The following is a 24,364-nucleotide window of genomic DNA, read 5'->3' as shown; positions in this document are numbered from 1 at the left end:
GAGCCAAACATGTCCTCGGACACTACCAGCACCAAAAGCCATACGCCATTCCATTTCATTCGCCATCATTCATTTAATCTTAATTAGCTCCTTAACTTAGGATGGCATCAGAAAGGGCATCTGGCTGTAAAAACATGCCTCATCCCTGATCTTGTAAGAGGAAACAGGACTAAGAGGTCCACCACTGTACCTCTGAATCAAAACAAGGAGGAATGGAGTGGTGGAAGAGAGAGGAAGCTGCGCTGTTAAAGGCCAAAAGGCACTTATCACTTATTAACTGAAAAGATCCATGCAACTGCCTTTTTCTTTTTTGGTGTCGGGGAGGTGGGGGGGGGTAGGGTGGGAACTCCATGGTTATTAATACTAGGTGATTTCCTTCGTGAACAAAAAACAGTGTGTGCTACCTATTTCTGACAACTTCTTGACAATGCAAAAGCTGCCCTTCACAACTAGTCTGAGATGTCATTAACCCCACGATAACTTAATGGCTCACTGCTGGTTGAATGCATTATAAGCTGGAAGAAATTCACAGGACACTACTGGAACTGCCTCCTTCCAGCTAATTTATCACCCTGCAATTATAATTTGTTTGGAGGGACAGCAATTCAATGATAATGTGGAAGGCAGAAGTAGAGAAGTTTATGTGCAACTGGCTGCAAACACATCACCATTCTTTCTTCGAGGATGGAATTAAAAATTCTGCCAGGTCGATGGAAAAGACGTGTTTCAAAATTAGCGTATGTAAAAAAGTAACATGTTTACTTTCGCACCTCTCAACTGCATCCCAAAAATTTACAGTAGAATCCAGGTTTATATTTGATCCGCTTTCATAATATCGGACTGTTTCAAGAAGGTTACTATAATCTATCAGCTTCATGGTCCGTATTGATAATTTACATTATAATGTAAATAATTCTTAACACTTTGTAAAATAAAGTATTGATTAGGTGGAAAACTCATCCCTCATACTTGTTTGCTCAAGAAGGTTACTCGCGAAGGTGTATTGCCAGAATGTTAGGGATTGCTCAGAATATGATTTGGTATCTGTGAAAATGTTTCCAGGAGACTGGATGTGTTGCCAGGTACCCAGCATGGGCCATCAAAGGGAAACAACATAAGGGCAGGATAGTTTTGCGATTCTAGAGAGCTTTTCAGCACCATCAAGGTACAGCACAAGCACTTCAGGTGGACCTGCAACAGGCTTATGGAATACGAGTTAGTGACGAGTCAGTCAGAAAAGGGGCTTCAAGAGGCAAATTTAAGATCCCAACATAACATTCAAGTACCTGCCCTGCACTGACAAAATTGTGGCATGGGACTGCAGTTTGCTAGAGATCATCTGCACTGGCAGCTAAGACTCTGGTGCCCTGTGAAGTTTTCAGGTGAATTCTATTTTGTTTATGTCAAACAGATGGTTTCTGCAAGTCTGAAGAAGATCTGGGGAGCAATTCCATCCAACAGCTCTAAAATCTACTTTTGCTTATGGAGGTGGATAAGTTATGATGTAGGCAGGCATAAGTCTTGACATGAAAACCAATCTCCTGATCATTTGCAGTGGATCCTTAACTACTAAATGGTACCTTGGCAAGATCTTAGGGGCACATGTGATTTCTGACATCAAGCAACTTGGAGAAAACTCTGTATTCATACATGATAAAGCTACAATGCACGATGCAGAATCGCATGCAACGAATGGTGTGGCCATCCAGATGTCCGGACTTAATCTGATCAAACAAGTCTGGGATGAACTGGAACAATCGATCCGAGTAAGAAATCCACCACCCCGAACACTACAAGCCTTTGAAGATGCCCACTTGGAAGAAGAAGCATTAGAAGGCGTTGTGGAGCTGTTATCCATGCAAGGGGTGGCAGTACTCCTTATTAAGATGTTTCATTATAACATAGCCATTTACCGGGCGAGTTGGTCATGCGTTTAGAGGCACGCGGCTGTGAGCTTGCATCCGGGAGATAGTGGGTTCGAATCCCACTGTTGGCAGCCCTGAAGATGATTTTCCGTGGTTTCCCATTTTCACATCAGGCTGTACCTTAATTAAGGCCATGGCTGCTTCCTTCCAACTCCTAGGCCTTTCCTATCCCATCGTCACCATAAGACCTATCTGTGTAGGTGCGATGTAAAACCACTAGGAAAAAAAAAAAAAAAAAAAAGCCATTTTGGTGTGTGACCTGGGACCACTATGTTTATGATGCATTGTGCAGTGATGACATGTATTGATTGCCCAAAGAATGCTTTTCATTTGAATTCTTAATTGTTGTTGCAAAGAAGGTGGTTTGTTGTCATGTATGTTTTTATTTCAAAATGTACTCATATCACAGAGGTATGAACAAATAAAAAATGACCAACTTTCTTGTTTGAGCAGTGAATTACATACATAAAACGCAAAATATCACACTGCAAAGCCATAATTCACTTTCAAGTAGGTTTAGAGTTGACCTTTTTGTATCCAACTTTGCGATATCGAACTGCCCGCCCTGACACTCGTCTAGCACAAATTGTCCAAAATCTACAGACTATTCAGTGAGACATTCAACTGGCTGATGTAGAAGAGTGGCTAGCTGAAGGAGTCATTACTAAGATCACCAATGAAGAACTGCAGACGATCAAATCACAACCGCTCTTCTCTAGGCTGATGTTAATGAAGACGGAAGATGAAGATAAAGAAGGAAACTAAAAGATTAGTTTTGGCTACAGCAGAGGTGCTCATGCTATACTTTTTGTCCCGTGAGCACACAGCATATAAGTGGGCGAGCAATCAGTGTGTTCGCTTCGGCGATAGCAATATTGTAGTTATGGTCACAGGCTGTGAACGTTGATGAACGGTGAATGTTCATTTGAGTTTCAAGGGATTAGTGCTTTTAAATTTTTTTTAATTTCCAGTGGACAGAAATCCAGGTCATTTTCAATTGACCTGTGTTATTGGTTGTTACTCTTCTTTTTACGTGTAGACCCTATTGACTAGATACAATAAAGTGTTTACTGGTATCTCAAAATATTTTTGAACTCTATGCAATGAATTACAATTCTTACTATTATATTTTAAGAGGGGTATGGTTTACAAACATTTCTAATATAATGAGGAGTAAATCAGATAAGCTGTGGCTTGTTGTTGCTCAAGTTTGAATGATCTGATAAACTCGTCAACAATCCAATCATGTTTACATTAGATCATTACAAAGGTTAGTTTTTAAATTTTGGCAATTATTTTATTCATTGATATATAGCACACATATATGGTTCTAAGTTTCGTAGGCCTTTGATATAGTCACCAGCATTATGTACAACATGTTCCCAGCGATGCGGAAGCCGTTCGATCCCATTGGCACTGCCCAGTCTGTCGATGGTGCGAAGAAAGTGGTCGGTGGCCTGTAAAATGTCTTCACTTGTACGGAAGTGCGTCCTGCATGGTGGCTCCTTCATCTTAGGGATTAGATCGAAGTCACAGGGACTTATATCTGGAGAGTATGGGGTTGCAGCACAGCGACTGAACAATTCAGACACATCTCCTGCTGTGTGTGCCCTAGCACTGTCATGCAGAACGATGGGTGGATTATACATGAAGTGTCGCCGTTTTCTTCTCGGAGCCGCATGCAGATATTTTTTAAAAAATGAACAGTAGTACACCGCATTAACTGTCTGCTGTGAGGTAATGGTATGTGTTACGATCACACCATTCTAATCATAGGCAAGAAACAGCATTGCCTTCACATCGGTGGAGGTCTGCCGAACTGTTTGTTTTCTTGGTGAACTGTTATGATACCATCCTTTCGCACTCATAGCGCTGCAAATGCATATGAGAAACGTCATATCGCAGCCATTTCTGCATGTCCATTAAAAGGAGTGCAACCTTTTTTGATGCAGTTTTCTGCCTGTTGAAGCAGTCCTTCAGGATGTGAAGCACAGTCAAATGCGCCAGCCATGTATCTTGCACTAATTCACTAATCGTTACGTTCTGATCTGTCTCCACTAACTCGGACACAGTCGGTATATGTTTCTCACTTACTGGTGAGTGACCAAATCTAGTCATACCGAACACATGTTTACGTCCTTGTCAGAAGGCTGCAACCCACCTTGCTACCGTTCTGTAAGGTGACGCAGCTGTACCGCATGCCTCTCAAAGCACTCAGCGACACTGTCATGCAGTGCGACTTCTAGCGAATTGGATTTTTAACCAGCTTCTCTGTTGATGCTTTGAAATCATGGAGACTGTCTTCAAGAGTGCTTGTTCCCAAGTGCTCAACTTCACCTGGTCACTGTGAACAGATGTGGAGGGGCACCGGTGAGGTCATGTGCTCTGATGGATAGGACACAGGTCAGCAACTATTAGTAAGAACGTCAGAGACTGGCACCATTGCATGGCTGCACTGGAGCATGGTTGCCAAAACTTAAAACTTAAATGACTGCCCTTCCTATAAACGAATATTTGTCCTCTTGAATTCCAACTTTACAAGTAGGAAAGATCACCACAGAATGACGATAAAGACACCACTTAAACTTATTCGTCTACTAATATCATTCCATGCCATCTCTCTACTGACAGCTCGGAACATACCACTTAGTCAAGCACCTCCCAAGTCTTCCCAGACCAAACTTCGCAATATTTTTGCAACGCAACTCTTTTGTCGGAAATCACCCAGAACAAATTGAGCTGCTTTTCCTTGGATTTTTCCAGTTCTTGAATCAAGTAATCCTGGTGAGGTTCCCATACACTGGAACCATACTCTAATTGGGGTCTTACCAGAGACTTATATGCCCTCTCCTTTACAACCTTACAACAACCCCTAAATACCCTCATAACCATGTGCTGAGATCTGTACCCTTTATTTACAATCCCATTTATATGATTAACCCAAAGAAGATCTTTCCTTATATTAACACCTAGATACTTACAATGATCCCCAAAAGGAACCTTCACCCCATCAACGCAGTAATTAAAACTGAAAGGACTTTTCCTATTTGTGAAACTCTCAACCTGACCTTTAACCCCGTTTATCAACATACCATTGCCTACTGTCCATCTCACAACATTATCGAGGTCATTTTGCAGTTGCTCACAATCTTGTAACTTATTTATTACGCTATACAGAATAACATCAAGCAGACCCGGCCAACAGCTGGAAACTTCAGACGATGACGATGATGATGATGACAGAATAATATCATCTGCAAAAAGCCTTATACTGATTCCACTTCTTTACTCATATCATTTTTATACATATATCTACGAGGGCTATTTTTTTTTCAAGGTCCAATCGGTCGCGACAGTCAAACGCCCGCGAATATATGATGAACCGCTGCGCAGATGTGTTGCGCAACGTCTCTGAAATGACCGTTATGCGCCTCACCTCAGTCCCGTCAGTAGTGAACGTGCAGCGCGCTCGTAAACATGGCTACAACGATCGCTTCGCCCGCCAAGTGTGAAGTGCGCGGTGTAATTCGATTTCTTCAGGCTGAGGGGTGCAATGCAGCCGAAATTCATCGCCGAATAAGTCGTGTGTATGGTGAAACGTGCATGAGCGACAGCAAAGTGCGACAATGGAGCAGGAACTTTACAGCAGGGCGTACAGACGTCCATGATGCAGGCGGCCAGGGAAGGAAGCGTGTGTCAACCGATGATCTTGTTCAGCGTGTGGATCAGGCAATTCGAGAAAATCGTCGGTTCACAATTTCTGTGTTGAGTGCTTCGTTTCCTGAAATTTCCAGGTCAGCTCTCTACACAATTGTGAGTCAGTACCGCAAACTTTGTGCGAGATGGGTTCCGAAGATGCTATCTGACCGTCACAAAACACAGCGAATGGGCGCCGCTTTAGCGTTTCTCCAGCGCTACCATGATGAAGGACCAGATTTTTTGAACAAAATTGTCACAGGGGACGAGACATGGGTTCATTTTGAAACGGAAGAAACAAAAGAGCAATCCAAACAGTGGATGCATTTGCACTCCCCGAGTAAGCCAAAGAAATTCAAGCGAACATTCTCCAACAGAAAGTGTATGGCTACTGTGTTTTGAGACCGGAAAGGAGTTCTGTTGGTGGAATTCATGGAACGTGGTTTCACCATCACTGCAGCCGCATACTGTGCGACTGTTCAACCTCTACGACGGGCAATTCAGAATAAGCGGAGAGGTATGTTGTCATCGGGCATTGTCCTCCTCCATGACAATGCTCGGCCGCACACTGCAGCTGCCACCACGAACCTCCTGCAGCGTTTCCAGTGGGACGTTTTCGATCACCCAGCATACAGTCCGGACCTGGTTCCATCAGATTTTCACCTCTTTGCTCACATGAATTGCTGGCTAGGAGGACAGCGTTTTGACACCAACGGGGCGCTGCAGACCGGCGTACAAAGATGGTTACAGGCGCAGACGGCGACGTTCTATCAAGAGGGCACTGACAAGTTGGTACCACGCTACGACAAATGTCTCAATCTGCGAGGCGACTATGTTGAAAAATAGCTGTGATGTATCAGTAAGTGTTACTAATAGAAAAGTGTCAAATTTGTACTGCTGTTTCATTTCGTGACCAATCGGACCTTGAAAAAAAATAGCCCTCATATATATATAAAATAACTTGTCCTGACTGACTGACGGACGGACGGACTGACTGATTCATCATCGCCGAGCCAAAACTACTGGACATAAAGATATGAAATTTTGGAGATATATTCATATTAAGATGTAGGTGGTCACTAAGAGAGGATTTTTGGATATTCCATCCTTAAGGGGGTGAAAAGGGGGGTGAAATTATAAAATGAGTGTATCTATATCTCAAAACTTTTAAAGTTTACAGATGTAAAAATTGGTATTTAGAATGTTCTTTAAAAATAAGGAAACACATATTTTTTTGTTTTCAGAAAATCCCAGTAGGAGGGGTGAAAAAGGGTGAAAAAGGGGTTGAATGCCTTTAATGAGGCTACTTATATTTCAGAACTTGAAGATATTACAGACCTGAAAATTGGTATTTGGGATCTACTTTAAAAATAAAGAAACAGGTATTTTATTCGTTTTTGGAAAATCCAAAAAATGGGGGGTGAAAAGGTGGGTGAATTTTTAAAATGAGTGTGTCTACATCTTAAAACTTTACAAGTTTACAGATGTAAAAATTGGTATTTAGAATCTCCTTTAAAAATAAAGGAACACGTATTTTTTTGTTTTCTGTAAATCCCAAATCCCAATCCTATAGAGGATGAATAATGGGTTGAATGCCTTTAATGAGGATACATATATCTCAGAAACTGAAGATATTACAGAACTGAAAGTTTTTATATGGGATCTCCTTTAAAAATAGAGAAACACCTATTTTTTGTTTTTGGAAAATCCAATTAATGGCGGTTAAACAGGAGTGACAATTTGGGGTGAATTTTTTGAAAGACTGTATCTACAGAATATCTGAGAAACGTAAAATGTTACAGACATAAAGAGTGGGTATTTAAAATCTCCTGTAAATGTAAAGAAACATACGTGATTTGTTTTTGGAAACTCCACTTAAGGGGAACTAAAAAGAGGGTGAAATTTTAAAATGAGAATTTCTACAGTATATATCATAAAACTTAACATGTTACAGATGTGAAAAATGGTATTTTCTATCTCTCTTAAAAATCAAGAAATGTGTATTTTTAGTTTACGGAAATACCACTTGGGTGGAGGGGCGGGGTAAAAGTGACTTAAAATGGTGTTGAATTCTTTTAATTAGGCTACTGATATCTCAAAAATGAAGATGTTACAGACGTGAAATTTGATATTTGGAATCTGTTTTAAAAGTAAAGAATCACGTATTCTCGGAAAATCCAATGAAGGGGGAGGGGGGTGAAAGAATTGAAAAATTAATTGACTTAATTGTATGAGAATACATACATCTAATAAAAACTAAAGTTGTTACAGATGTGAAAATTGGTATTTGGATCTCCTTTAAAACAAAGAAAACCGCGTTTTGGGGGGAAACCATCTTGGGGGGGAGCGGGAGTGAAAAGGAGTTGAATTCCTTTCATGAGGACACATAAATCAAAAACTGAAGAAGTTAGAGTCATGATAATTGGTATTTAGAAGATCCTTTAGTATTAAAGAAACAAGTATTTTTTGCCGGAAAATTCACTTCGGGGGGGGAGTGTGAAAGGAAGTGAAAAAAGTGAATTATTTTTATGGGGATACTTATATCTCAAAACTGAAGGTAATAGACGTGAACATTGGTGTTTGGAATCTCCTTTAAACATAAAGAAACACGCCTTCTTTTAATTATTTTTTGGGAGGGGGGTAAATAAACTTACTGGCGGTGGGGTGTAAAATGAGGTGAAACCAATTGATTTTACTGTTCATAATATACTTATAACGAGCCTCCGTTGCTCAGGCGGCAGCACGCCGGCCTCTCACAGATGGGTTCCATGGTTCAAATCTCAGTCACACCATGCGACATTCGTGCTGGACAAAATGGAGCCGGGACAGGTTTTTCTCCGGATACTCCGGTTTTTCCTGTCATCATTCATTCCAGCAACACTGTTCAATATTTCATTTTATTTGTCATTCATCTATCATTGCCCCAGAGGAGTGCTTCTGCAGCCGGCACAATTCCTATTGTCGCCGATAGATGGGGCTTTATTCATTCCATTCCTGACCCTGTCGAATGACTGGAAACAGGCTGTAGATTTTCGATGTACGTATTCTGATCATAAACCGATCATTTTTAATCTTTCCTGGGTTCGTTTTCAACAGCCATCTTTTCCTTCGGAGAACATTCTTAGATTACAGTAGATTCTCCTGGCATATGAATAAGAATTTAAACACACTTGAAATAAACGATAGGAATGAGATTGACCGTCAAATTGTTCACCTCTATAATAAGGTCAATAATTCACGGAAGTATGTCATTCGTATTGCCAGAAATCCCGCACAATTGCCTACGCGCGACAATGGTGCTGGTCACATTGTCAACAATGACAATGGCAGCAGATGTAATTTACCGCCAAGTAGCGGTCTTGCATCTTGCTGTGGGGTCCAGAACATCTATAATAATAATAATAATAATAATAATAATAGTAATGTTCTCGACCGTCGTCAAATGTGCGGACCGTGCTGGAAACGGATCCTGGATGGGTAATGACTAAGAATGTAGTCCGGCCGCGGGTTCAGAACCGCCAAGGCACCCAAGACGACACCATGCCGGATCTCCTGAAGGATTTGATCCATATTAAAAATGCTTATAGGAAAGATGGCGAAGTTTTAGGGACCCAGCTGACCAGGTGGAATACCTAGACCTTGCCCGGGAAGTACAAAATCGATTGCTGGAGAGAAAGATTGAAAAATGGAAGGAAACTTGCCGTAATCTATTAGAAAACCAGTCGGATCGCTAATTTTGGCTGATTATATATAAAACAATAAGCATTCATTTATAAATTTCAGTATAATACCATAGTGAAGCACGGGTATCTAGCTAGTATAACATACGATTGAAACAATAACCTAAGTAGTCAGTAACATTTATTAGTATAACATTACTTGTTTTAATACTACTTCATCTTCTGTGAGTTGATCTATATATGGATTAAACAGTGTCTGGACATACCGGTTAGCATTAAGAGTTTGGTTCAAGAATCATGCTACGATGCGGGCACCAAACGTGGCAGATCATACACCAAACTTGAGATTATGAAACTGTTTTTCAGTGTACAGTTGGGGAATTTCTAATGCATAATGGCACATGTTCTGTGAGTTTACCTACACTGACAGGCTGAACCAGGCCTCATCTGAAGAAATGAAAAACTGAGAATCCAAAAGACCTGACTCCACTTCATTCAGAAATCGCGAACAGAACTCAACACACGAAGGTTCGTCTGGATGTTTTAACACATGCTCTGCAGTAAATTTGTAAGGATAGAGATGCAGGTCCTTTTTGACAATGTTTCAACATGACAGTCTCTTAATTCCCACTTGCACAGATAAATGGTGTTGAGGATTCGTCGGACTTTGTTCCAGGCTTTCCTTCACTCGAGCAATGTTTTGTGGTGTTCGAACTCTCTACGGATAGTTACAGTTTCCCACTTGCACAGATAAAGGGCATTGAGATTTCGTCAGACTTTGTTCCAGGCTTTCCTTCACTCGAGCAATGTTTTGTTGTGTTCAAACTCTTTTCGGATATTTACAGTTTTGGTGGGGACTACACGAGAGGGGGCGATCATCAGGAAGATGGACACTGACATTCTGTGAGTCACAGCGAGGAATGTTAGAAGTTTGAATCGTTGTGGTAGGTTAGAGAATCTGAAAAGAGAGATGGATAGACTGAAGTTAGATGTAGTTGGTATAAGTGAAGTACGTTGGCAGGAAGAACAGGACTTTTGGTCAGGCAACTACCGAATTATCAACACAAAATCAAACAGGAGTAATGCAGGAGTTGGTTTAATAATGAATAAGAAAATAGGGCAGCGGGTAAGTTACTATGACCAGCATAGTGAAAGAATTATTGTCATCAAGATAGACAACAAACCAATGCCCATCACAACAGTGCAGGTCTATATGTCTACTAGTTCAGCAGATGATGAAGAAATCGAAAGAATATATGTGGAGATAGAAGACTTAATACAATATGTAAAAGGTGACGAGAATCTAATTGTGATGGGAGACAGGAATGCAGTGGTAGGCCAAGGAAGAAAAGGTAATACAGTAGGAGAATTCGGATTGGGACAAAGGAACAAAAGAGGAAGTCGGCTGGTTGAATTATGCACTGATCATAATTTAGTCCTTGCCAATACTTGGTTCAAACACCACAAATGGCAACTGTACACGTGGACGCTACCTGGAGACACTGGAACGTATCAAATAGACTTCATTATGATTAGGCAGAGATTCAGAAACCAGGTGCTGGATTGCAAAACATTCCCAGGAGCAGACGTGGACACTGATCACAACTTGTTGGTCATGAAATGCCATCTGAAGTTGAAAAAATTGAAGAAAGGAAGGAATGCAAGGAGATGGGATCTAGATAAGTTGAAAGAAAAGAGTGTGAAAGATTGTTTCAGGGAATATGTTGCTCAAGGACTAAATGAAATGGCTGAAGGAAACGCAATAGAGGAAGAGTGGATAGTCATGAAAAATGAAGTTCAGCTGCTGAAGAAATGTTAGGGAGGAAGAAGAGATCAATTAAGAATCAGTGGAAACTCAGGAGATATTAGACCTGATTGATGAACGACAAAAATACAAGAAAGCTAGAAATGAAGAGGGCACAAAAGAATACAAGTGATTAAAGAATGAAGTGGATAGAAAGTGCAAGGTAGCTAAGGAAGAATGGCTGAAGGAGAAGTGCAAGGAAGTCGGAAGGTTGTATGGTCCTAGGAAAGGTGAATGCTGCATACAGAAAAATCAAGGAAAGGTTTGGAGAAAGGAAATCTAGGTGTATGAATATTAAGAGCTCAGATGGAAAGTTACTTCTAGGGAAAGAAGACAAAGCAGAAAGATGGCAGGAACATATCCAACAGTTGTATCAAGGTAAAGACAAAAGTTCTGGAAGGAGAAGAAACTGTTGATGCTGATGAAATGGGAGATCCAATTTTGAGGTGAGAGTTTGATAGAGTTGTGAGAGACTTAAATAGGAACAAGGCACCTGGAATTGATGACATTCCCTCAGAATTACTGACTGCCTTAGGAGAAACCAGCATGGCATGGTTATTCCATTTAGTGTGTAAGATGTATGAGACAGGAGAAGAGCCATCCGATTTTCGGTAGAATGTTGTTATACCTATTCCCAAGAAAGCCAGTGCTGACAAGTGTGAAAACTACTGCACCATAACTTTAGTATCTTATGGCTGCAAAATTTTAACATGTATTATTTACAGAAGAATGGAAAGACAAGTTGAAGCCGAGTCGAGAGAAGATCAATTTGGCTTCAGAAGAAATGTAGGAACACGTGAAGCAATTTTGACTTTATGTCTGATCTTAGAGGATCAAATTAAGAAGGCAAGCACATGCACATGACGTTAGTATATCTGGAAAAGGCATTCAATAATGTTGATTGGGCCAAGCTATTTAAGATTCTGATGGTGATTGGGATCAGATACCGAGAACGAAGAATGATCTACAATCTGTATAAAAATCAGTCTGCAGTGATAAGAATTGAGGGCTTTGAAAAAGAAGCAGCAATCCAAAAAGGAGTGAGGCAGGGCTGCAGTTTGCCCCCCCCCCCCCCCTCCTTTTCATTGTTTATATAGAACAGGCAGTAAAGGAAATCAAAGAATTTTCGGAAAGGGAATCACAATCCAAGGAGAGGAAATCAAAACCTTGAGATATTGTTATTTTATTTGAGACTTCAGAAGATCTCGAGAAGCTGCTGAATGGTATGGACGAAGTCTTGGGTAAGGAGTACAAGATGAAAATAAATAAGTCCAAAACAAAAGTAATGGAATGTAGTCGAACGAAGGCAGGTGATGCAGGAAATATTAGATTAGGAAATGAAGTCATAAAGGAAGTAGATGAATATTGTTACTTTGCTAGTAAAATAACTAACAATGGCAGAAGTAAGGAGAACATAAAATGCAGACTAGCACAAAGAAGAGCTTTCTTCAGAAAGGAAATTTGCTCAATTCAAACATTGATATAGGAATTAGAAAGATGTTTCTGAAGACATTTGTCTGGAGCGTGGCATTGTATGGAAGTGAAACATGGACGATAACTAGCTCAGAAAGAAAGACAATAGAAGCTTTTGAATTGTGGTGTTACAGGAAGATGCTGAAAGTGAGATGGATACATCGAATCATGAGTGAAGTGATACTGAATCGAATTGGTGAGAGGAGATCGATTTGGCTAAATTTGGAATAATAACAATAAGTTAATTTATTAATTTGACCACCTAATCAAAACGATGTTTTGTCTTTGTTGATTTACATTGACATGTTAACAAAAATAGTACATGTTTCGCCTTGTATATAGGTATCATCAGCCATTGCCTTAACCTGGACATAAAATCAGGCACCTGATTTACATATACATAAAATAAATCTAATTTTTTAAAAGGCTTGGAGAGACATGAATTAAAATTAACATATAGTAAAAGACTTGTACAATGTTGGTTTTAAAGATATTGCAATGAGTGAGGAGTTTACAATTGGTGAAAGTATTTACAATATTGGCATTAGAAGGCTACTATTATAATTAAAATGAACAAAGCAACAGTCTGTTAAAAACAAGTGGTAAGATTGCTATAAAATTATGTTGACCAACCAGCGGTTACAATTAGACAAAGAAGAAAATGACGATTAAAATAGTATTATTCAAAAAATAATGTTGAATAAAATAATGTCCAAAGATAGTCAAGTGAGCTGTAATCATTTGTTTACATGAGATAAAAGTCGAAAATCAATGGCATATGGTGAAGTTGTGGTTCACTTTGATGAAAAAATACGAAGTTATAGTTGAAGGTTGATGAACGATGTTTAAATTGGACCTCTATGGACCATCTCAATTTGATGCAATGCTAAAACGTTGTTAAGAATATGGGTTTATTGACATTCTAGTCAAAAGGCTATGTGACAGTTGAATCTGTAAAAGGAAACCAGAAGCATGGTGTTAATTGTGTGAAAAAATCGTAATAAAATGTTTAAGTGGAAATCTTGTACAGACGTGCACATTAATGGTGTCCCGACATAAACAATCAACACTGCCCCACTCCAGTACTGAAAAGAAGGGGAGAGAGTGAAGGGGTAGTGTTAAAGTCCAATCCAGTACAAAACATGGGGGAAGGGAGTGAAGGGGTAGTGTCGAAGGCACAATGACTCACCTTCTCGCTAAACGCATTGCTGCATGGACTGCATGCAGACAGCCCGCTACAAGACTTCGTTGTGATCGAAATGGGCACAGTGGCGAATGTATTGAAGTACAGCATTAGGTTACCTACTCGTCCAGCCCCGCGGTGTACGGAGCAACGCGTCCGGCCGCACCGGGTTTGATCCCCGGCCGGGTCAGGGGGTTTTAATTGTAAATGATTATATCCCTGGCCTGGGGACTGCGTGTGTGTGTCGTTCTTAACGTTTCCCTCATTCAACACTTCCACAATTCCAATTACATGCAGGTTCATATATTGTGCAAATAGGGGCAAAAGAACTCTATAGGTCGATACCCCGAATAAATAGCATTTTAACATTAAAAAATTTAAAAAGTAACCTACTCTGATAATTACAGTATTAAGAGGTAAAGTAAGTTTTTAACCGAAAAGTATTTTATACTACTTAGGAATATTTTGTAGCTGCGTTATATCGGGTCTACCAATCCTTCTTCACCTCGTTCTTGCCATATTTCTATCCATCTCCAAACTGTCTTAAGACTGCATGGTATTGCTTGTGCTATTGCTTGGGGGACCATGTGAGCCTCCCACATGCCAATAATACGTCCTCGATTCACCTGTGATAGGATAGGAGCCATCTTATTACAATGTTACAGTATAACGCCGGAATACACACATTGTGTATGCAGCACTACCTTTCACTCCATTCCCCTCCTTCTCAGTACTGGAATGGCAATCAACACTATCCCTTTACTCTCTCACCTCCTTTTCAGTACTGGAGTGGGGCAGTATTGATTGTTTATGTTGGGACACCATTAATGTGCGGGCGTGTACACTTACCATTTGACAATGGTGAGGGTAACTTGTTACGTTTGAGCTAAAATTGATTGACGACTGTTGACTTCTTACTAAGAGTGTTATAGCTGTTGGTTTGTGTTGGAGGGGGATCTGTTTGTGAAGGCATGACTATGGGCTTGTTTGTAGTACATGGAGGGGAGCTGCTATTGGTGGAAGAGAAAGAGGAAAGTGTATTGCTGCGCGTATTGTAACGGTGAGATGCTGTTTGAGGGAGTGATATTAGAGTGGGTGTGGCTATGGGTCTCATGGTTGCATTTGAATTAGAGGTACTGGCGGTGAGGGGAAGGGAGGGGAGTGTATTAGTTGTAGAGGAGGTGGGAGTGCTTATTGATTTGAGGTTGAACATTTTTAAGAATATATTGGTGAGGGGAATTGATTCTTGTAATAGAAATAAAATCTGTTCGTACAAGGGGCTTTTTTTATCAGTAATGTCATTTAAGTTCTTATCTTTGTTAAAATGCTGGTCGAGGAAAATGATTAAATTTTCGTATTCTGTCATGAGTTTACTTTTTTGTTCTATTGTAGTGAATTTATATCCTGTGTCCCTCATGTGGTTGGCCATTGCGGAGAATTTATTGTGTCTCTGTGCATTATAATGCTCGGCGTATCTGGTGGAGAAGCTGCGGCCAGTTTGGCCAACATAAGAAAAATTACACATAGAGCATTTTAATCTGTATATCCCTGATCCGGAGTAATTATTGTCTGTGATGTTAATAGAGTTATGATTAAAGAATAAATTACGATTAGTGTTTGTGTTGTATAGGCTATTTTTACATCGTGCTTCATTAATGAATTGGTTATCGGATAAATACTATGGTTAGTGAACGTGAATTTAGCATATTTTGGTTTGAAGGTTTTCAATGGAGTTAAATTTGTAGCTAGTTTTAATTTGGTTTTGTTGATGACTTTATAGATTACGTCTGTATTCAATCCGTTGAATTTAGCTATTTCTTTATTGAGTTGTAATTCTTTCTTTAAATTACTACAGGACATAAGGGATTTTTAATACCCCATATAAAAGACTGTGATAAGTGGCTTTTTTATATGAATTAGGATGTAATGAATCATTTTTTATGGTTGTTGGAGAAAAGGTAGGTTTTCTGTATATTTGGAAGTCGAACTTGTTTGACACTCGTATGATTTTGATGTCTAGGAAATTTAGAACTATTGATCTCATCTTCTTTAGTGAATTTAATGTTATTATCTAAATTGTTAAGGAATGATAATATGTTATCACTGTTGTTGATTTGTTTATGATTGCTATGGTATAATCGACATAACGATGCCAAAGACAGAGTCAGTTGATGTTATTAATAATCTTACTGTGTTTGAGATTATCTAAGTATATATCAGCTAATATTCCAGATAACGGGTCTCCCATCGCCAAACCTTCCTGTTTGTAAATTTTCTTATTGAAGGCGAAGTAACTGTTGTTTAAAACGAAACTAAGTAATTTTAACCATTCATCAATTTCGATTTTACTTAATTTCCTATGTTTCAACAGATTGTTCTTTATGAAGTTAATAGTAATATACTCAAACCAAAATATGCTAAATTCACGTTCACTAACCATAGTATTTATCTGATAACCAATTCATTATTGAAGCACGATGTAAAAATAGCCTATACAACAAAAACACTAATCGTAATCTATTCTTTAATCATCCTCGATTAACATCACAGATAATATTTACTCCGGATCAGGGATATACAGATTAAAATGCTCGACATGTAATTTTTCTTATGTTGGCCAAACTGGCCGCAGCTTCTCCACCAGATACGCCGAGCATTAAAATGCACAAAGACACAATAAATTCTCCGCAATGGCCAACCACATGAGGGACACAGGATATAAATTCACTACAATAGAACAAGACCTTCAAATCCTCAAGAGTCGAAAAAAGTAAACTCATGACAGAATACAAAAATTTATTCATTTTCCTCAACCAGCATTTTAACAATGATAAGAACTTAAACGACATTATCGATTTAAAAAAAGCCCCGTGTACGAACAGATTTTATTTCTATTACAAGAATCAATTCCCCTCAACAATATATTCTTAAAAATTTTCAACCTCAAATCAATAAGCACTCCCACCTCCTCTACAACTAATACACTCACCTCCCTTCCCCTCACCGAGAGTACCACTAATTCAAATGCAACCAAGAGACCCATAGCCACACCCACTCTAATATCGCTCCCTCCAACGGCATCTCACCATTACAATACGCGCAGCAATGCACTTTCCTCTTTCTCTCCCACCAATAGCAGCTCCCCTCCAAGTACTACAAACATGCCCATATTCACGCCTTCACAAACACATCCCCGTCCAACACAAACCTACGGCCATAACACTCGTAGTAAGAAGTCAACAGTCGTCAATAACTCAAACGTAACAAGTTACCCTCACCATTGTCAAATGGTAAGTGTACACGATTTCCACTTAAACATTTTATTACGATTTTTTCACACAATTAACACCGTGCTTCTCTTTTCCTTTTACAGATTCAACTGTCATATAGCCTTTTGACTAGAAAGCCAATAAACCCATATTCTTAACGTTTTAGCATCGCACCAAACTGAGATGGTCCATAGAGGTCCAATTTAAACATCGTTCATCAACCTTCAACTATAACTTCATATTTTTTCCGTCAAAGTGAACCACAACTTCACCATATGCCATTGACTTTTGACTTTTATCTCATGTAAACAAATAATTACATGTCACTTGACTATCCTTCGACATTATTTTATTCAACATAATTTTTTTAATAATACGATTTTAATCGTCATTTTCGTCTTTGTCTAATTGTAACCACTGGTCGGTCAACATAATTTTATAGCAATCTTACCACTTGTTTTTAACAGACTGTTGCTTTGTTCATTTTAATTATAATAGCAGCCTTCTAATGTCAATATTGCAAATACTTTCACCAATTGTAAACTCCTCACTCATTGCAATATCTTTAAAACCAACATTGTACAAGTCTTTTACTATATGTTAATTTTAGTTCATGTCTCTCCAAGGCTTTTTAAAAATTAGTTTTATTTTATTTATATGTAAATCAGGTGCCTGATTTTATGTCAAGGTTAAGGCAATGGCTGATGATGCCTATATACAAGGCGAAACATGTACCATTTTAGTTAACATGGAAATCAACAAAGACAAGACTTATTGTATTGATTAGGTGGTCAAATTAATAAATTCACTTATTGTTATTATTCCAATCAAATATCATCAATACAGATCAAAAATTATATTTATCACATGTAATATTAATGCTAACCAGGCAATGGTAAAACCTAACAAGTATTTGAACCTGAGAATTAAAATAGGCAAGATTTCTAGAGATATTAAGTTTCTTAAAGATTGCTTAAAATTAGAGTTGGTACCTAAGTTTCTCAAATCTTTACAAAGAAAAGGTCATCCCCATTCAAAATCTAATGTCACTCAAAAGAAAGTAAACAGCATATGGTTAAAAAAATGAAATCAAGCTATTATACAAGAAGATATCTCTACTAAATTTGCAATTATACAGGACACATTTAACCATCTCGCAAAAATTATCTCCACTTGAATGGAGTTCATTTTTAAGGCACACTGACGTCAAACTATCATACATATTAGATAGGAAACAGAAAACCTTAAACCATAAATTATTTTGTTTACAAGAAAATAAACTCAAAACATCTGACCAAAATACAACCAACAAAGTGTCCCCTTCCCATTTGACTAACGTTTCCACTCCAATTAACCTATCCAATACAGCCTTCTCTAACCAAGAGATGAATCTATTGGATAAAGGTATTAAACATAATTGGCCTAATCACAAAAAAAGCAGAATACATAATCACTACCGTCGCTGAAACCGAAACTAATATCGATAAACAAATTCCGACTGACAAACAAAATGACGTACATTATGAAGTAAAAAAGGAACTCCGAACATTGATTAATGAGATAACATCTAACAACAACCACAATGTCTCGAAACAAATTCTGAACCTGAAATCCAAAATCCATAATAGCAACATAGTAATAACAAAAGCAGATAAGGGCAACACCATAGTAATAACAAACAAACAAGACTACATAGATAAAATAGAAACCTTTTTTTCAAACAAAACCTATACCATAATGAATAAAGATCGAACAAACAAAATACAGGGCAACTTAAAGAACCTTCTTAAAAATTCTACTTTCATTTTAAATGAACAAGATTATCAGAATTTAACTATAATGAACCCAAAATTACCTACAGTAAGATCATTACCCAAAAATTCATAAAAAGAAGGTCCCCATTCAACCTATAATTAATAGTATGAATAGTCCTACCTATAAAAATTCTCAATTCCTACACAAATTCCTAAAAAAACCATTTCAAATTCCACAACTCCAACCCCATAAAAAACTTGATCGAACTTTGCAATTCCCTAAATAAATTCAGTCTGCAACCAAACTACGTTTTATTTTCTTTTGACATCACCAACATGTATACAAATATCCCTATCAATAATACTATTAACATCATAAAGAACAATCTGTCGAAACATAGCAAATTAAGTAAAATCAAAATTGATGAATGGTTAAAATTACTTAGTTTCGTTTTAAACAGCAATTACTTCACCTTCAATAAGAAAATTTACAAACAGGAAGGTTTGGTAATGGGAGACCCGTTATCTGGAATATTAGCTGATATATACTTAGATAATCTTAAACACAGTAAGATTATTAACAACATCAACGGACTTTGTCTTTGGCATCGTTATGTCGATGATACCATATCAATCATAGATAAACAAATCAACAACAGTGATAACGCATTATCATTCCTTAACAATTTAGATAACAACATTAAATTCACTAAAGAAGATGAGATCAATAGCTCTTTAAATTTCCTAGACATCAAAATCACACGAGTATCAAGCAAGTTCGACTTCCAAATATACAGAAAACCTACCTTTTCTCCAACAACCATAAAATATTCATTCATGACATCCCAACTCACATAAAAAAGCAATTTATCACAGTCTAATATATAGGGCATTAAAAATCCCTATGCCCTCTAGTAATTTAAAGAAAGAATTACAGTTCATTAAAGAAATAGCTAAATTCGATGGATTTAATACAGATATAATTGATAAAATCATGAACAAAACCAAATTAAAACTAGCTACAAATTTAACTCCATTGAAACCGTCAAACCAAAATACGCTAAATTCAATTTCACTAACCATAGTATGTATCAGATAACCAGTTAATTAATGAAGCACGATGTAAAAATAGCCTATACAACAAAAGACTAATCGTAATGTATTCTTTAATCATAACTCGATTAACATCACAGACAATAGTTATTCCGGATCAGGGATATACAGATTAAAATGCTCTATGTGTAATTCTTGTTATGTTGGCCAAACTGGCCGCAGCTTCTCCACCAGATACGCCGAGCATTATAATGCACAGGGACACAATACATTCTCCGCAACGGCCAACCACATGAGGCACACATGACATAAATTCACTACAATACAACAAAACCTTCATATCCTCAAAAGAGTCGAATAGAGTAAACTCACGACAGAATACGAAAATTTATTCATTTTCCTTGACCAGCATTTTATCAAAGATAAGAACTTAAACAACATTATTGATTAAAAAAGCCCCTTGTACAAACAGATTTTATTTCTATTACAAGAGTCAATTCCCCTCACCAATATATTCTTAAAAATTTTCAACCTCAAATCAATAAGCACTCCCACCTCCTCTACAACTAATACTCACCTCCCTTCCCCTCACCGAGAGTACCTCTAATTCAAATGCAACCAAGAGGCCCATAGCCACACCCACTCTAATATCGCTCCCTCCAACGGCACCTCACCGTTACAATACGCGCAGCAATGCACTTTCCTCTTTCTCTCCCACCAATAGCAGCTCCCCTCCAAGTACTACAAACAAGCCCATAGTCACGCCTTCACAAACACATCCCCCTCCAACACAAACCTACAGCTATAACACTCGTAGTAAGAAGTCAACAGTCGTCAATAACTTTTAGCTCAAATGGTAATTGTACACGATTTCCACTTAAACATTTTATTACGATTTTTTCACACAATTAACACCATGCTTCCGGTTTCCTTTTACAGATTCAACTGTCACATAGCCTTTTGACTAGAATGTCAATAAACCCATATTCTTAACGTTTTAGCATCGCACCAAACTGAGATGGTCTATAGAGGTCCAATTTAAACATCGTTCATCAACCTTCAACTATAACTTCGTATTTTTCATCAAAGTGAACCACAACTTCACCATATGCCATAGACTTTTGACTTTTATCTCATGTAAACAAATAATTACAGGTCACTTGACTATCTTTCGACATTATTTTATTCAACATTATTTTTTTAATAATACGATTTTAATCGTCATTTTCGTCTTTGTCTAATTGTAACTGCTGGTCGGTCAACATAATTTTATAGCAATCTTACCACTTGTTTTTAACAGACTGTTGCTTTGTTCATTTTAATTATAATAGTAGCCTTCTAATGTTAATATTGCAAATAATTTCACCAATTGTAAACTCCTCACTCGTTGCAATATCTTTAAAACCAGCATTGTACAAGTCTTTTACTGTATGTTAATTTTAGTTCATGTATCTCCAAGGCTTTTTAAAAATTAGTTTTATTTTCTTTATATGTAAATCAGGTGCCTGATTTTATGTCAAGGTTAAGGCAATGGCTGATGATGCCTATATACACGGCGAAACATGTACCATTTTAGTTAACATGTCAATGGAAATCAACAAAGACAAGACTTATTGTATTGATTAGGTGGTCAAATTAATAAATTAACTTATTGTTATTATTCCAATCAAATATCATCAATACGGATCAAAAATGATATTTATCACATTTGGTAAATTTGACGAGAAGAAGAGATAGAATGATAGGACAAATCTTAAGACACCCTGGACTTGTTCAGTTGGTTTTTGAAGGAAGTGTAGGCGGTATGAACAGTAGGGGTAGACCAAGGTATGAATATGACAAGCAGATTAGAGAAGATGTAGGATTCAATACTTATGTAGAAATGAAGAGGTTAGCACAGGATAGGGTGGCATGGAGAGCTGCATCAAGCCAGTCTATGGACTGATGTCCCAAACAACAGCAACAGTTTTTATTCGCTACAAAGGTAGTTTCATGCCATTTTGCCACTATTATTTTGCACTGCAAGCTTTGCTGGAGGCTTTGCCAAAACTATTCTGGTCTTAAACTCTTGCATGCCGGTTGAGTGGCTCAGTCGGTTGAGGTGCTGGCCTTCTGACGCCAACTTGGCAGGGTCGATCCTGGCTCAGTCCGGTGGTATTTGAAAGTGCTCAAGTACCTACGTCAGCCTCGTGTCAGTATGTTTACTGGCATGTAAAAGAACTCGTGTGAGACTCAATTCTGGCATCACGGGGTCTCTGAAAACCATAAAAGTACTATTGAGACATAAAGAAAATAACATTATTATTATTATTATTATTATTATTATTATTATTATTATTATTATTATTATTATTATTATTATTATTATTATTATTATTATTATTATTATTATACTCTTGCACAAACAATTCTGCACTGGTTTTCCACAAGTCATGCTTTGCATAATACTTGACAATGAACGTGCACTGTTTTATCTTGAACACCATTTTGTGTTGCATTGAAGTGGTCACTAAACACGTCTGCTTCTCTCTCACTCACTCGCAGGTAATGACGCAACTACATACTCGGGACAGAGCAGACGGCAGACGCGCACATGCAGACGTGACTGCAACCAATTGGTGCATCAAAATCACGGTTTCCTGTTACGGGCAGTTTTCCTGTCCATTCTGTCAATTCTGCATCAGTCTTATAAATATTTTACAGGCCATTTTTATTTTGCCCACCTAAGTAGCTTTTTATGTATGAAACCATTGGAAGAAATGAATTATTGATAATATAACCCCATATGATGATTTGTTCCTATCCACTTTTCTTAGAGGTTATGTTAATACAACTCATTGTTGTCTTTCCATTACACATATATAATATGACAATTGTCTCTTTGCAGTTGAGGAAAGCAATTGAAGATGCCAACTCTGGCAACTTGCCAGTTCAACAGCAGCAGTCTACATCAGCTTCTTCACCACTCAGTGATCCTCACTGTAACGATACCATCACGTCTATGGACTCTGCTCTCAGCAGTAATACAGCCGCTAGTGAAAGTGAAGGAGAATATAATATACGATTGAAACGATAACCTAAGTAGTCAGTAACATTCATTAGTATAAAATTACTTGTTTTAATAATACCTGACTTGATCATCATCTTCTCTAAGAGACCTTGCACGTATTTTTAAGAAAGTATCTCAAAAACTGATTCATATTATAAATGTCACAGTGATTTCATGTTCCATATGTTAATTCAGGGATTTATCACATCTGTTCCCAAGATTTTTATACATGTAGATTGTATTTCTAGAGAACCTCCATAGTGCTCACTAAAGGATAATTACATTTATTTATTATAATCATTCTACTATCTTTCTCTATTGTGCTAACATTAACGAATATGCAGTCATCAAAGAAACAGTGGAACATCAAACTGTATCACAGCTCATAACAATGTAAGTGCTAACGTGGTCGTTGTCATAAAGCACACAATTTACCTATTAAGAAAAGAGATGGTTAATCTCCACTCTGTCTTCAAATGTTGCATGGAGGGGAGAGTTTTGTGATGAGTTGAACAATCCTAAAAAACAAAACATCAAATCATGTTTAGCAGTAAAATTTTACTTGGAGGTAAATGTGCTATTCCTTGCAGGTTTAGAAAGCATAATTGTTTTTGTGTAGAAAGTTTGGGCTGGGAAAATGAGCTGCTTGAATAAGTGGTATGTTCGGAGCTGTCAACGGAAAGATGGCATGGAATGACATTAGAAGACGAATTAAGTTTTTAAAAGTAGGAAAGATCATAATATGAAAATAAATTTGGAATTCATGTAGAACAATTGGGGCAAGTATTAGTTTATAAGAATTGGAATTAAGGATTGAAATAATTTACCATGGGAGATGTTCAATAAATTTCCAACTTCTTTGAAATCATTTAAGAAACACTAGGTAAACAACTGATACGGAATCTGCCACCTGGATGACAGACTTAAATGCAGTTGGTCGGTCGGTCAGGTAGGGCTCTTGTTCCATAAGATGTGAGCAGATGATCAACAGGGAAGACTTGTGTCCATGAACTACAGAATAATGTGAGATGTCATGAAAACCAGAAATACCTAGCTTAAACATTGAGCATTTGCCATAAGTTTAAATTTCATAAACAGAATTTTCTGAATTTCTGAAAAATCGATCTCAGATTTTGGTATTCTGACACAACAACAAAGTTAATATTTTAGGCAATTTGACTGTCTTATTGGATAGAGCACGATTTCCCAAACTTCTTGTGTTAAGGCCCGCTTATCACATCGCAAGCATGTCCAAGGACCCCCTAGCCACAGAACGTATCGTACAGTACTTGATCGTGTAATTTTCACACTTTTTTGACCAAATTTTTAATTCTAAAATCAAGCAAGATAAATTACGTGGGGTTTTCTCAAAGGTTTGAAGTTGAGCTGAAATTGCAGATAAAATTGACGCGAATGCCGTGAAAATACCATTTTGTTTGATCACTGAATATTTATTTACAGATTAGACAAACATTAAT

General features: G+C 37.8%; 1 protein-coding gene across 2 annotated transcripts in view; it reads left to right on the top strand.

Moving 5' to 3' along the window:
* ClC-a (chloride channel protein 2) overlaps positions 1 to 23,404 on the top strand; it is a 625,116-nt gene extending 601,712 nt beyond the window's left edge. Inside the window, exon 20 of one of the 2 annotated variants that reach the window (XM_067141103.2) lies at positions 22,725 to 23,404. In XM_067141103.2, the coding sequence (XP_066997204.1) occupies positions 22,725 to 22,913 (189 nt within the window). In that variant the 3' untranslated portion in view covers positions 22,914 to 23,404. The remainder of the gene's footprint in view (positions 1 to 22,724) is intronic. The other variant, XM_067141101.2, reaches the window with a different exon arrangement.
* Positions 23,405 to 24,364: the final 960 nt, after the last annotated feature.

Source organism: Anabrus simplex, chromosome 2, assembly GCF_040414725.1.
Source record: "Anabrus simplex isolate iqAnaSimp1 chromosome 2, ASM4041472v1, whole genome shotgun sequence".
Lineage (NCBI taxonomy): Eukaryota > Metazoa > Arthropoda > Insecta > Orthoptera > Tettigoniidae > Anabrus > Anabrus simplex.
This window is presented reverse-complemented; position numbering and strand designations above follow the sequence as displayed.